General features: G+C 39.7%; 1 protein-coding gene across 3 annotated transcripts; it reads right to left on the minus strand.

Moving 5' to 3' along the window:
* Positions 1-3,480: 3,480 nt before the first annotated feature.
* Positions 3,481-10,724, minus strand: ZNF706 (zinc finger protein 706). Of its 3 annotated transcripts, none has more exons than XM_033203656.1 (4): positions 10,705-10,724; positions 6,174-6,310; positions 4,538-4,645; positions 3,481-3,792 (listed from the first exon to the last, which is right to left on the minus strand). In XM_033203656.1, exons 2-3 carry the CDS (start codon positions 6,306-6,308, stop codon positions 4,550-4,552), a joined length of 231 nt encoding a protein of 76 aa, XP_033059547.1. In that variant the 5' UTR covers positions 6,309-6,310; positions 10,705-10,724; the 3' UTR covers positions 3,481-3,792; positions 4,538-4,549. The 3 variants fall into 3 exon arrangements, with proteins under 3 accessions (XP_033059547.1, XP_033059545.1, XP_033059546.1); XM_033203654.1 differs by lacking the exon at positions 10,705-10,724 and adding an exon at positions 10,296-10,555; XM_033203655.1 differs by lacking the exon at positions 10,705-10,724 and adding an exon at positions 10,137-10,203.
* Positions 10,725-15,372: the final 4,648 nt, after the last annotated feature.

Consider the following 15,372-nt stretch of genomic DNA (forward strand, 5'->3'; position numbering starts at 1 on the left):
GTGCAGATTTTAAATTTGGAGCCATATGGTATTCAAAGAATAAAAGCTAAAAAATGGATATTTAAAAAAAAAAAAGAGCCGGGCGCGGTGGCTCAAGCCTGTAATCCCAGCACTTTGGGAGGCCGAGACGGGCGGATCACGAGGTCAGGAGATCGAGACCATCCTGGCTAACACGGTGAAACCCTGTCTCTACTAAAAACTACAAAAAACTAGCCGGGCGACGTGGCGGCGCCTGTAGTCCCAGCTACTCGGGAGGCTGAGGCAGGAGAATGGCGTGAACCCAGGACGTGGAGCTTGCAGTGAGCTGAGACCACAGCACTCCAGCCTGGGTGACAGAGCGAGACTGCGTCTCAAAAAAAAAAAAAAAAAAAAAAAGGATACTTTGGTAAGACAACTTATCAAAAGAACATTTAAAATAAAAAATATTTTCAATTTAACATGGTAATCTACAATTAAAAATGACAGGTTGAACTTCTATTTTAAAAAGTCTTATTTTCTTTGTTAAGTAGACAGATATTTTCATTAAACCTACAAACTGAAAGCTCTTAAGATTTTTCTGAAACATTTACAATAAGTAAAATTAAGGTAGCCTAAACTATTTCAGAATGTAAAGTCACAGTAAACACAACTCCCTGGTGTTGATCTTCATTGCCATATACTGTCAAAAAGTACATGACCAAAAAAGTACTCTGACCAAAACTAAACCAAACACTTTCCAAAAAAAACCAGAAATCTAGTACAAATGAATTAATTCAGACTGAGCAGTTTAAATACAGTATTTCAGTTATAGTTTGGACTGTGTTTGATCACTGTGTTATAGAAAAAGGCCTTTATCCACATTTTAAAATAGGTACAGTATATTACACACACACACACACATATATATATATATATATATATATAGAAAGAGAGAGACAGAGAGAGAGAGAGACAGAGTCTTGCCCAGGCTGAAGTGCAGTGGTAAGATCTCGGCTCACTGTAACCTCCGCCTCCCAGGTTCAAGCCATTCTCCTGCCTGAGCTTCCTGAGTAGCTGGGATTATAAGCATGTGCTACTAGGCCCTGCTACTTTTTGTATTTTTAGTAGAGATGGGGACTTGCCATATTGGCCAGGCTGGTCTCGAACTCCTGACCTCAAGTGATCCCTCCACCTCAGACTCCCAAAGTGCTGCGATTACAGGCATGAGCCACTGCACCTAGCCACATTACATATATTAATAAAAATTAAAAACATGGGTTTTCTTAGGTAAAATAGTAATGTTGATAAATTCTACCTTACGCTACATCTCAGGTTTGAATTATGATGTCATTAATTACCTATACAGTATCTTTAATATTAAACTAAAAGTATAACTTCAAATCTTACAATATCATCAAGGACTTATCCATCCAATTCAATTAACTGACCTAAGTATTTTTCATAATTGTATTTTTATGTTAATAGCCAATCACTTCCCCCTTTCCAACAATTCGCACTTATTCTACATAGTAAGCTTTCAAAATGACAAATTTTTTTCCACCCAAGTATTCTACAGACCTCAAAAAGGCAGACTACAGGGAAAACAACGAGAAATGAAAGAAATCTCTTGCTACCCTCAGATCTATCAAGCTATACTTAAGAGCCAATTCTAAGTTCAGAAAAAAAAAAAGAAAAAGTGGGAATATAAAAACCTCTTAAAATGTAGAAGAAATTAGACTAGTTTAGTTTTCTTTAATATCTTCTTTAATAAGACATTACAGCACACAACTGAGACCCCAGTGTGTCAGTTAAACATGGGGATGTATATCCACATGAAGAGAATGGAAACAAGTTTAATCTTAACCCCATTCCTTTTGGCAAGTAATAGAAATACAGCATACAAATGGACCAATTCTCTCTCAGTGTATTTTATCAAGTCTTTGAAGACACCATAACAGTTTTATAATGAACTCTGCTGCAATCTGTTAAAGAATCTTCAAATTAAATTACAGGGATGTTTGGTTTTTAACTCAAACACAGTAAAATGGGGATTATACTAATAATCCCCTCATGAACTATAAGGATGAATATGCTCATGTAAGATCAATGCAGCTATTTCCCTGTCACTGAGATCATAGTGTTAAATAAAAATTAAACCAAAACTTGTGAATGGTTTTCTATGATCTGTCACTAAACATAAACATACATATGCTCAAAGCACTTTTTAAAAACTTTTAAGTTGTGATTTAACCAGAACTTCTGCAATATCCACAAGAAATTAGGTAAAATTCTAACTTTCTGGTAATCAACATATTAGGAAACAACAGATATTAAATCTGAAACTTAGGAAATTAAATATACAAAATAAAAGGACTATTTTAAAGTAAGGGCATAAGAATAGGAGTTGCTAAGAAACTATCAGCACTGAAGCTTTTCCTTGGAAACATCTTAAACTTACAGGGAAGACAAGGTGGGCAAAATATGCAGAGCTACAAAACAAAGCAATGAAAAGTTACAGCAGAAGAGGGAATGCATTCTGTAATCCACAGGATCAGATAAGTGGCTCTAAGCAGTTACCAGTAAGTATTTTAGTGTTCTTCCTATTATATATTGAGTTAACAGCAGTTTTACAAGTTAAGAGTTGACACAAGCAAATTAGAAGAACTCTAAAATTAGCCTTCCGTAATTGGGTAAGATTTACCATATCCATCTGAACAAACCCATTTCCCCATCCTGAGATCTAAAAGAATGTGAATATTGACCCATTTTAATACTTTTCAAGTTCAGATGGAAGTCATACTGTACACCAGTCTTTGATTTTAGGAAACAGCACAAAGCAAACTCCTAAAATCAACAACTCACTTAGAAAAGAAAGGAGGCAGAGGGTTCTGGGAATTAATCCAGCTACAAGTCATTCCAATCTTCCTGTTAATGTAAAATCCATTTGTAAAAATGGCCAAATAGTAACTACCAAAAACCTCAAAAATTAATGTTTCAATTTCAAATTAAGGAACTTCAAGAGTTTTCAAAGAATCTAGTATCAAGATCGACCTTTACCAGTTCACATTTGTTCCATATTTTGCAGTAAACAATAGGTTTAATGATTATTTCATTATGGCATACACATCAGAACCTAATCTTTCAGAAGGGCTCACTGACAATCCAACTGCTTTTAGAAATTTATCAGTTATTTATAGGGTACACCTGACTGGCAGTTAGAGCCAGGTCATACTGCAATTTTAAATATTCCAACTCAAACACAGGAAATCATCAGAGGGGTACAATGACACATAACCGCAATATACTAAGGCAGCAGATAAGTCATTTTTCACCTAGAGAATCAGCTGCCCATAAAATCATATGCACAATTTTAATGAATGAGTCTGCTCTAGTTTAAGGAACCTGCCACTGAGCTGAGAAAGGGATTTAAGAATTGCACTTGCAATTCTAGCTGATGAATTCATTAGATTTTTATAAGGCAAATAATGTGGAAAGTTAGAACAGAATTTCTAAAACCATTTATCCTGTGATGTCGTAAATCAAAGTACTATTTTATTAAATGAGTTATTTTACACAATATGAACATCAATATAATTACAGTTGTAAAAAAATTTTTTATAACAAGAATGGACTGATTTTCAGATTTCCAAATCAGAGTCAACTGTACATTTACACAGAATTGTCTTTGCATGAAGCCCAAAAGGGAACAGCATAAAAATGAGTGTTTCTGTAGCCCCTTTATTTTTGCTGATCAACAGTTTGTTAGAAAAGCAGCTGCAGGTATGTTACCTAAGGTCTGAGACAGTAGAAGAGTCAAAGGTGTCGTGAATCCACCTATAAAACATAAGCAAAATTTTCAATGAATGTTACCATTGCACAAATGCAACTTACCTGCATTTCAAATAACTAAGAAGAAGTACTATGAAGATAGTATCTGGTAAAATTGTCGACCAGACTTTATATTTTGAACTTTGACGAATTTATTTTAAAAAGAAATAATTCTCAAACACACAACACACCCACCACCAACTCCACTATTTAAGGGGAAAAAATCCAACCAAATGTAATGTGTAAAGTGGTAACTTTCAACCAACAAATTTATAAACAAATTTATATAGCACATATCCACATTTTGTCCTATATTTTAATACTCAGAAGCTCTGCTAAGGGGATAGGTTGATGGGGGGGAAAAGAAGAACCTCTGCTAAGTACTATAAGTAAACTAATTGTAAAAAGGTGCTCACGAACATTGGTGTACGTTGTTTTTGAGAGGGAAACTCTCAAATATCTTTGTAATCACTATTTTCCTTAAACTGATACGTTTCTTCCATTCTTGGATTAGAGATGGCTAGCATGTACTCATCTCCCCATTTTTGGCTACAGTAGTAAAAATTTGGATGTTTCAAAGGCAGTGAAAGGAAACAGTCTGAGAAAAAAGGGACTAAGTTACACATTAACTTAAATAGGGGAAGCAATAAAATCTCAGAAGGCAGAAATTAATTTCACAATAAGAGAAGACAGTTTTGGTCTTGCATATAACCCTGATATTAACAAATCAATAGAAAAAGAGGTGAGTTACCTGTAAACAACCTTATGCCTGAACATCAGCTAATTCTGGAGGAAGTGGAGTCTTAGGATGCTTGCTCTCAAAGTGCTGCTTGAAGGTCTTAGGGTCTGGCATTTGTGTCTAACAAAAAAATCGCGCAAAAGAAAGCTAGACTTTATTTATGAAATAAAAATGTGTTACTTTTTAGAATCCTGAATCTTCTCAGGATAGACAATTATCACAAAAATACCTTTAAATTCCTACAACTTAGTGGCTGGCATATGAAGAGGGACTTTGTGGTAAAGAAATTCCTAACATTCCCACATTTCACATATACAGAAAGGTAAGTCACATAGAATGTATTCTGCTTATCTGATTAACAGCAAACAATAGGTAACATTTACTGAACCCTTATTATGTTAAGCATGTTACCTTAATTACCACAAAACCTTCAAAGTAATCTTTAGCGCCTACTAGCATCCTCATTTTACCTCATAAGGAAACTAAAACCCAGTTTAATTTGCCCAAGACCTTATTTTAACTTAGTACTAGGTATGTGACCTCTCAGATACTATACTATACTGACTTCCCTTGGCAAGAACCTTCAATTATTTATTCTTAACCCATTCAATTACACAAAATATGAAATAGAAGTCTGTGGTTTTAAGTTTTTAAGTGTGTGAACTACTCTAGCACATTTAGATTAAGGTATTTCTTTATCATTAGTTGATTAAAATTTGCACCCTGCCTGTTTCCAAACTCTCAGAAGTTGCTCAATTTCATTATTTTGAGTGTACATGTAGTGGACTAACCCCACTGTGGTTTCCTTTGGTACTGCCATTCACTAACTTCAAGAGTAATGAGCTTAAACAAACAGGCAAGAGGTTCTGATTTGGAGCTTCAGAAGTACTTCTTTGAGAAGCAGTACAGTAGTGGTCCAGAGGGTGGACTCTGGAGCTGAACTGCCTGAGTTCAGATTCCAGTTCTTCTACTAACCAGCTGGGAGACCCCACACAAATTGTTTAATTTCCATGAGTCAGTTTACTCTTCTGTAAAATGAGAACAATAAAAGTACTTTATCTTACAGGGTTATATGGATTAAATAGGTGAATACATGTAAAACACCTGGCTCTATGTCTGGCATATGGTAAGCACTCAAAAGTAGCTGTTATTATTACTGTTCTTCAAATCTAATAAAACACATTCATTCTAGGAAAAGCTCTCAACATGAATATACTCTATATGGTTTTACAGACATGCTAATTATAAAATTTAGTGAAGAAAAAGAAAAAAGCCAAGTATATAGCCAGAGGTATATTTACTAGCATATTACATAGCTCTAAAAGTATAGAGTTATATGATATGCTAGTGAAGTGTTTTATATGCCCTTATGAAGACACCTTTATTTTATATGAGGAAAGGGATTTTGTTTTGTTCACTCCTTTTTCCCAGGACCTAGAGATTTTTGCCTCGCCATAGGAGCCATTCAAAAAATGTCTGTTGAAAGGGTGAATGAAGATAGATACCTAAAATAATCAGCTCTCAAACCTACTATTTCAAGAAAAGCATCTATTTTGCTATGGTTTCAAAATTTTAATCTATACAAACCAATTTATAATGAAAGAACTGCTCACGGGAGAGCTGTATCTTTCAATTCAAATCCCCTTACCCTACAGACAGTGCAGGTATATATTAAGGCAGCTTTGGCAGCAGCCTTTTGGTCATGTCCTTGTTTCTTCTTTTGTCCAGCTTGCTTTTTGGCATTTTTCTGCTGAGATTGAATTTTCTGCTGTCCACGAGCCATATCTAAAAACAGAAGGTGAAGCATTAGAGTGCCTTATTTACTGTAATACAGAGCAATCTAAGCATAAGAACGTTCTTAGAACTGAAGCCTTAAGTTTTACAGAAACACCTGGCAAATAAAAATGTATAGGTATTAAAATTCCCACACACAAATGCTACAAAAGTATCAACTGGCAGAACCCTGTGGAAAACTAGTTGGTAGTTGTTTATTCTATGAGCCAGCAATTCCACTCTTGGTATGTACTCAACAGAAATGCAAATGTTATGTACACCAAGACATGTACAAAACGTTCTGAGTGCCCATTCCAAAACTGGAAAAAATCCGAATGCCCATCAATAGTAATATGGATGCACAACTTGTATACATATTTTTATAGCATTTATACAACGGAATACTACCCAGCATTTAAAAAATTGTGGCCAGCTGGGCGCGGTGGCGCATGCCTGTAATCCCAGCACTTTGGGAGGTTGAGGCGGGCGAATCACGAGGTTAGGAGATCAAGACCATCTTGGCTAACACGGTGAAACCCTGTCTCTACGAAAACTTCAAAAAAAAATTAGCCGGGCGCGGTAGTGGGCGCCTGTAGTCCCAGCTACTCGGGAGGCTGAGGCAGGAGAATGGCGTGAATCCAGGAAGTGGAGTTTGCAGTGAGCCGAGATCCTGCCACTGCACTCCAGCCTGGGCTACAGAGCGAGACTCTGTCTCAAAAAGGAAAAAAAAAAAAAATTGTGGCCAGGTGCAGTGGCTCACACTTGTAATCCTAGCACTTTGGAAGGCCAAGGTGGGTAGATCGTGAGGTCAAGAGTTCAAGATCAGCCTGGCCAAGATGGTAAAACCCCATCTCTACTAAAAATACAAAAAATATAATAAATAAATAAATAAATAAATTAGCCAGGTATGGTGGCGAGCGCCTGTAATTTCAGCTACTTGGGAGGCTGAGGTCTCCGGAGAACTGCTTGAATCTGGGAGGCGGAGGTTGCAGTGAGGCGTGATGGCACCACTGCACTCCAGCCTGGGCGACAGAGCCAGACTCTGGTCTCAAAAATAAACAAACAAAAAATTGTTACAAGTAACAAACTGGTTGTATCTCAATGTTAAAGGAAAGAAGCCAGTTGTAGGGAATATACATTATTTAAAGATCAAAACAGGCAAAGCTAATCTACAGTGAAAGGGGTCACCTTGGAAGTTACGGGTAATGACTGGGAAGACAGGACATGAAGGGGACTTATCGGGTTCTGAAAATGTTCTTTAATCAAGTGTGCTTACTTGTAAAAATTCATTGAACTGTACACTTAAGATTTACGCACTTTACTGTCTGTAATCTTCAAAAGTTTATGAAAAAAGTTTAGCCCCCGCCATCATTTTACTTGATCACTCTGCAAAGTATACATTGTGACTTGCGATTGTGATTTTTATAACTTTAAGAGAAATAAAAGCTGTCTGTTAATCCTTCTAAAAGAGACCTCAGAAATAGGTGGAAACTGTTCTCTTACTTAGTTTTCATAAAACTACTGTTATTAATTTCTTTAAAAAGTTGGTCTTGCTGGATTGCTGCACAAATTATAAAATGAGATTGTCAGCCAGCCACTAATCCCAGAAGTTTCTTTGCTCTCTAGACGTTAGTTCCCAGCTGAGGGAATGAACTTGGTTAAGAGGGTTCTTTTACAAAGCTGAAAGATACCACTTTTTGTTACCGATGATCTGACGTGAACCCAAATGGATTAAAAAAAAAAAAGAAAATCAAGTCACTGAAAAAAGTTACTTTTACTTTTCTATTTAAATTAAAGGCTTTTATTCGATCACACAAGTTAAACCTGTTCATAATTAAACCTGTTCATAGTCTATCATGAGTCTCAATTGCTTTTTAAATATATCAAAATTGGATCCTAAGTAGAATTCATATATATATATATATATATAGTTTAGACTAGCACTGTAACTGAATGTAAATCATTGCAGGACAGGAACATACAATGGCTTTGTATCAACTTCACCAGGGAAGGATGCTAGCTTCTTCTGACTAGGGCCGTAATTAGTTAATGGATATGAGGTCAAAGCATTTCATAAAAATTACTGAGCTCCTCCTGTTCCCCAAAAAAGGAAACTAAAAAAATACACTGATTGGAGAAGTTCCCACTAGCATTAAAAAAAATGAACTGAAAGTCAGATAAAATATAAAAGAGGGTCAATGTTTTTCAGGATACTCAGCTGAATATTTCAACTGACGAAATACGGGTTTTTTATACTAGGCTAGCATACAAGCCTAATACATTTTCGTAATTGAAAATGTATAGCATGCCAGCCTAATGAGAACCCCATTCCCATCAAACAATGGTAAATACTACCAGCTGTTATCAGTGCTTGAAGACTAAGCTTCGATTTTTGCTTTAGATTAAAAAAAAAAAAATTCTTATTAATTCTAAGCCAAAAGGCACATTTAAAAAAAAATGTATTTAAGTCCGATGTTACCGCAAGCTTACAAACCTATTCCCACGGAAACAGGTTTGGATACTTATGTATTATTTGGACGACAGTAGTCACGTGATCAACCTTTATGTATACCAATGTTTTGTAAGATTTTTTGTTTCAATGTCTTCCTATCAGGACCTTGTAACAAAATAGTCCTCTCATACATCTTAACTCTTCGACACAATGTATTTTCTGTATGTTAATACACTGATTTTTGTGGGAAACCTTGTTTTACGTTGAAAAAAAATATTCAAAAATGGTAAGCCACTAATTTCATGTTTCTTTGCTTTCTAGAAGTTACTAGCTATTTTGATATTTCCAGGTAGTGACTCGTACAAAGCAATGTCATTAGATACGCAAAATTATTTTTAACTTTTGCACTTAGGACTTTCCCTAAAATATAACATTACACAATAGATTTAACCCATTTTCCATTGTCACCAAACAGCAACCAAAAAGCCCGAAGAGACTTAATAAATAAAACCAGGTAAAGGAAATGGAATCAAATAAGCTAAATGCATGAGGTAGGCCCCTAACTTCTGACAACACGCTGCATCGATTTCCTTTCTGAAAGCAGAAATTCAAACGAACCAACCACCTGCTTTTGGACAGCTCAACTTAGGACTTGCTCTCAAGCCAACAGAATTTTCTACAAAATTGTAGGCAGCTATAACCGCTCCTTGAATTAAATGGGAAAAACTGGAGGGAAAAAGTCATTTACAAATACCTACATGTTAGTTTTTAATGCAACTCTCAGTGTGGTTTTCCGAGGGGGCTGCAAAGATGGAAGTAGTAGAAGAAACGAGTTCTAAAATGAGGCGCTCTCGTAGGAGGCAACAAGTAAGCACTGCCCCAAAGCTCCTTTTAAAACCAACACAAATGAGTAACAGAAGAAAAGGATTTTGGGTCCAGGAAGTAGGCTCATTCTCCATAACCATCTGAAAGGAAGAGGCCCAGGCAGCGCTCCACATCCTGACCCTAGCTTTTAACACCATCGTTTTGGGGAGAGGAGAGGAGGAACGCACCCAGAGTGAGGTCTCCACCCAACACTTCTCCGACCCCAGCTGCAGCCTGGCGCACCTTCCTCCCCAAACCCGCCTCTCCCGCCTTGGAGACCCCTTCCTCCTCCCTGCCACCAAAGGCCACGCAGCCCCCCATCTAGCCAGTTCTCACGGACCCTGGTACGAGACGCGCCTCCCGGAGGCCGAGACTGCCCGAACCCCGGCCCCTGCAGCCACCGGGAGCGCCACACTCCGGCAGCCGACCGGCGGCTGTCGCCGGGGATAAGGTTACCGCTCCGCTTCCGCGGCTGGCCTGCTACCCGGCCACCTGCAGGGCCTGGCAGGCGCCCGAACTCACTCTCCTCCCCGCGGCCCGCGCCGGGCCGGGCCCCGCCGCCCCCGGAGACCCCTCGCGACTCGCGGCAAGTCCCACGGTCCCCACCGCCCCCCGCTGGCCGGCCCCCGCCCCGTTTCCCGGGCGTCCCGCGGCGTCAGCACCGCCCCCGCTGCCGCTCACCCGGGCCGGGACAGTCTTGCGTCGGAGAGACCGCACAGCGCGAGAGGGCCGGGAGAGGACGCCGGAGGGAGAGGAAGGGGGAGCGCGCCCAGCACCGCTTGGGCCTCCTCCACCCGCTCAGGAGGGGAAACAGGAGAGCCGGGAGCACAACAGCCCGCGCCTCGCGCGCCCGCCGCCGCCTCAGCCTTAGGGGAGGCCACTATGCCTCGTGCCCGCGCACGCCGTGCCGCTCTCCCCGGCGCCCCCGCCCCGCCTGCTCCTCGCAGCCCCGCCCACTTGCCTTCCTGCGGCGGCCTCCTCCTGGCCCCCCGCCCCTCTCGCACGCCTGCGCCCTGGCCGGTCGCGCGGGCCAATGGCAGCGCGCCCCTATTACATAAGAGCGAGGGGGCGGGCCCTGGTGGACACTAACTTCAGGGGACGTCGCCCTCTGTCCCCAGGCGCTCCTCCCCTCCGGCGCGCTCTGTCCCGGCGGCTTCTTCACCGAGCCTGGGAGCCACGTGATCCCGGTCCTGGCTGGTGACCGGGCCGCGGCGTGTTTCACAAGACGCTCGCTCGCTCATCCACTCGGGCGGCGGCCGGGCCTCAGGCCCTGCGCCCCTTTTCCCGCTCTTCCCTGGCTGACGCGCCGGTCTCGGCGGCGCCCTCCTCGGCACCGGCTGAGGCGGTGGCTCGGGAGAGGATCGCGGGGCCGCGGTGGCTGAGTCACATTCCTGGAGCCCCGCCACCCAGGACACCGCGGCCCCGGCCCCCAGCGAGCCCGGCGGCCCAGCGGCTCTGAACGCGGACGCACAGCCTTTGTTCTTTCACCAGCCGCCGTTTACCTCACTCCCCTGGAAACCCCGGGTGTTTTTCCAACCTGGGGGTTTTTAGTGAGTTCAAGATTCAAGCCTGAGCCCCATTAAAAATTGCTGGCTGGGCCGGGCGCGGTGGCTCACGCCTGTAATCCCAGCGCTTTGGGAGCCCAAGGTAGGAGGATCACTTAAGCCCAGGAGTTCCAGACTAGCCTGAGTAACATAGCGAGACCCACGTCTCAACAAAAATAAAATAAAATAAAATAAAATTAACGGAGCACGGTGGCCAGCGCCTGTAGTCCCAGCTACTCGGGAGGCTGAGGTGGGAGAATCGCTTGAGCCCAGGAAGTGGAGGTTGCAGTAAGCCGAGATCGCGTCACTGCTCTGCATCCTGGGCGACTGAGTGAGACCCTGCCAGAAAAAGAAAAAGAAAAATTGCTGGCTAGGCTTCCCTGAGGGGTTTAGTTTGACTGCTAACAATGTACAGTACTGAGTTGCTAATACTTTGGGGAATGGTTAAAGTTCTTTGGGCGCGCTCTGTCTCTCTCTGCATTTACAAGCAATGGCAGCAAACTTTCAATATCTGACAACAGCAATGACGATTATAACCGTGATTAAATGTGCTGATTATCTGGAAACAGTACTTTAGACATCAGCCTTATTCTGCATACTTACCCCCGCCCCCCGCCACTTTAGTTTCTAATTAGAACTACTAGTGACAAAAAAAAAAAAAAAAAAAAAAAGCGTTTGCATTGGCTGTTCTCACCTTGCCTGTAGTGCTGTTTCCCAAGTTTGCCTGTCAGTGCCCAGGAAATGTTAGTTGAATATTAATATATCCCAAATGACTTGGACTGGACTACAGATATCACAGAATTGTTTAAACTAGCCAGGAAGGAGTTAGCTGCCTATTGCGTTTGAGTGGAGAAAAATATGAAATGAAACATGGCGTGCAGTGATCTGGGTGTTCAGTTCTCCCTCTTCATCCTCATTTCAGCTTCTCTCACCTTCACTTTTTATGCTCTTCCTTCCTTCTTACAGTTTTAAATTACTCTCTAGTCCTAGTTTGTATGATTATTTTCATCACCAAATATGCAGTATGTTAAACGGTAGACATTGAATAAATGGATACTGATCAAATGAACCGAGTGTATCTGAAGAGAGCAGCTTTTAAATTGACATATCATGAAGCTCTAGCTTAGTTACTAATAGTCACTATAACCGTAATGGTTGTATTAATCTGGTTGACAGAAGGATGAAGTACTTTTTGGCCCTGGAAATGCGAACTTCAAAGATCTGTGTTTGTCTAGCCATGAATGACAGTAGACAGTGGAAGGGGACAGTGAAATTTGTGTGGCAGAGATATGTCTTCTTAACTAAAGAGGTGGCTCCTATTGTGAAGTAGGTTAATATGTCACTCTTTACCATGGCCTAGATGAAATATGTATTCAAGCCAGTGTTTCTTAAGTTTTTGAGTCATAACTCCTTTGAGAATTTGGTGAAAGCTATTGAATTTGCCCCCAGAAAGTTCATGTACTTTTCATGTAACTTATCCTCATAGGTAGTGTTTCTTAATCTCAGCACCGTTGAAATTTGGGCTGTATGATTCTTTATTATGGGACTCTGTCCTGGGGATTGTAGGATGTTTAGCAACATCCCTGTCTCCTACCCGCTTATCCAAGTAGCACCTCATCTCTGGTTGTGGCAACTAAAAATGTCTTCAGACATTGTCAAATGTTCTCGGGGTCAAAGTCTCCCCTGATTGAGAACTACTGCCTAGAAGATATGGCATATTGGTAACTTTATGTGATGGTTAGGGAATTTGAGATACAAAGAAAAAAATGAAAAAAAAAAACCACAAAAAAAACAAGGAATGGATAAGATTCAACATCTGTGAAGTGACACACAGTAAATGAAAGGCGGATGAATTAGCATTACTACCAGCTGGTGTCCTACTTATGTTATAGAAATGTGACAGCAAATGTGATATGAACTCCTTAGAAGCATTTTTATACACATTTCTGGCTTTGATTGTGAATGCTACAGTAACTCTCCTGTTTTTCTTCTTCTGCCTTTAGACAATTACCCAAGGTTAAGATGCAATAAACATGTGCCTATTTTCTATCCAAAATCACAATCAGATTAAAATGCTTTTCTAAAGACCTCAAAAGCTTATTTGTTTATTTGTATTCATGTAGGATTTGGGGGGATGAAAGAATTGGTTGATTAATGAACATATTATTTTCCCAATAAACAGATTATTCTGACAAATGTGTAGTGGCAAGTAATAGCAACAGCAATAATGACAACAATAAACTTACAACAGAAATGGATTTATTTTTGTTTATTTTTTACTCACTCTTTCTCTTCCATTCACTTCTGCTTGTTGAGATTTCTCACACGTGCAACCTGGATCTTCTTGTCTTCTTTATATTCTTTCCCCAAAGGAATCTCATTCACTGTTGTGGCTTTAAATAGCAAGCTTCAGGTGACCCCCACATTTCTATCTCCAAATTGACATATCCAAATGCCTACTACTCATCTCCCCTCTGATGTCTTATAGACATTCACATTTAATACCATATTGTATTGAGTCTAAGGAGCCATTAATTGTAAGTCACATTTATGTCCATAAGATTAAAAAATACCGCCAACTGAATTATGACAAAATGCTGATATCCTTGATTCTAAGATACATCTTGATTTCAGAGACTTTAAAAATAGACTTAAAAAATAATGTGATTTACTAGAATAGCACCAAAAAGAATAAAATACTTAGGAATAAACTTACCAAGAGAAGTGCAAAACTCGTATTCTAAACTCTAAATAACATTGTTGAAAGAAATTAAAGAAGGCCTAAATAAAGGGAAAGGTATCTTATGTTCATGGATCAAAAGACTTTGTAAAGATGGCAGTAATTCCAAGTTGATCCACACATTTTGGTCCAACCCCTATCAAAATCCCATCTGGTATCTTTACATAAGCTTATTCTAAAATTTATATGGAAATTCAAGGAGCCCAGAATAGCCAAAACAACGTTGAAAAAAGAACAAAATTGGAAGATTCACATTTCCCAATTTAAAAACTTATTACAAAGCTACAGTAATTAAAACAGTATGGTACTGGAATTAGATTAGACATATAAATCAATGGGATAGGATTGAGAGTCTGAAAATAAATCTTCATATGTATAGTCAATTGATTTTCAACACAGGCACCAAACAAATTCAATGGGGTAAGGTATAGTCTTTTCAGCAAATAGTACTGGGATAGCTAGATATCCACATGTAAAATAATAAAGTTGAATCCTATCCTCATACCATATACAAAAATTAACTTAAAATGGATCAAAGACCTAAATGTAAGTGCTAAAATATAAAAGTCCTAGGAGAAAATATAGGAGTAAATATGCATGACCATGGGTTAAAAAAGCCTTCTTTATTTTTTGAGACAGAGCCTTCCTCTTTCACCAGGCTGGAGTGCAGTGGCGCGTCTTGACTCACTGCAACCTCCACCTCCCGGGTTCAAGAGATTCTCCTGCCTCAGCCTCCCAAGTAGCTGGGACTACAGGCACATGCCACCATGCCCAGCTAATTTTTGTATTTTTAGTAGAGACAGTGTTTCATCATGTTAGCCAGGATGGTCTCGATTTCTTGACATCATGATTCACCTCAGATGATCCACTTGTCTCAGCTTTCCAAAGTGCTGGGATTATAGGCGTGAGCCACTGCACCAGGCCAAAAAACCCTTTTTAAGGTATGACACCAAAAGCATTAGTGACAAAAGAAAAAAAAAGAAAGATAAATTGAACTTCATCAAAATTAAGATACTTTGTGCTTCAAAAGATGCCATTAAAAAAAAAAGACCACCTACAGAATAGGAGAATATATTTGCAAATTATATTTCTGATAAATGACTTTTATCTAGAATATGTAAAGAATGCTTACAACTTCATACTAAGAAAAGAAATACCCAATTTAAAAATGGGTGACAGATCTGATTAGATACTTCCCCAAACAAGATATCCAAATGGCTAATAAGCACATGAAAAAATGCTCACCATTCTTAGTCATCAAAGAAATGCAAATCAAAATATGAGATAGTATTATACTTCTCTAGGCAACCTAGAGAAGCCTAAAGACCAGCCAGTATAGTTTTTGCTGAAGAAATTACAAGTAAATGAAATTTATAGAATACCTCATGAGTATGAATTTATGGAGAGCTTTTATAACTTGGATCAAATTTGTAATAAGGACATTTAAAAAAGCAAAGAATAAGCAAAACAATTA

This window comes from Trachypithecus francoisi, unplaced genomic scaffold, assembly GCF_009764315.1.
Source record: "Trachypithecus francoisi isolate TF-2019V2 unplaced genomic scaffold, Tfra_2.0 Lachesis_group7, whole genome shotgun sequence".
NCBI classification, from domain to species: Eukaryota; Metazoa; Chordata; class Mammalia; order Primates; family Cercopithecidae; genus Trachypithecus; species Trachypithecus francoisi.

What these genes read in the sequence shown, in the direction of transcription:
- ZNF706 (XM_033203656.1), bottom strand. Translation starts at nt 6,308, where the DNA reads ATGGCTCGTGGACAGCAGAAAATTCAATCTCAGCAGAAAAATGCCAAA. An exon ending in ATACCTGCACTGTCTGTAGG is followed by an intron (nt 4,646 to 6,173) that starts GTAAGGGGATTT and finishes TTTTTTTGTTAG; the next exon opens with ACACAAATGCCAGACCCTAA.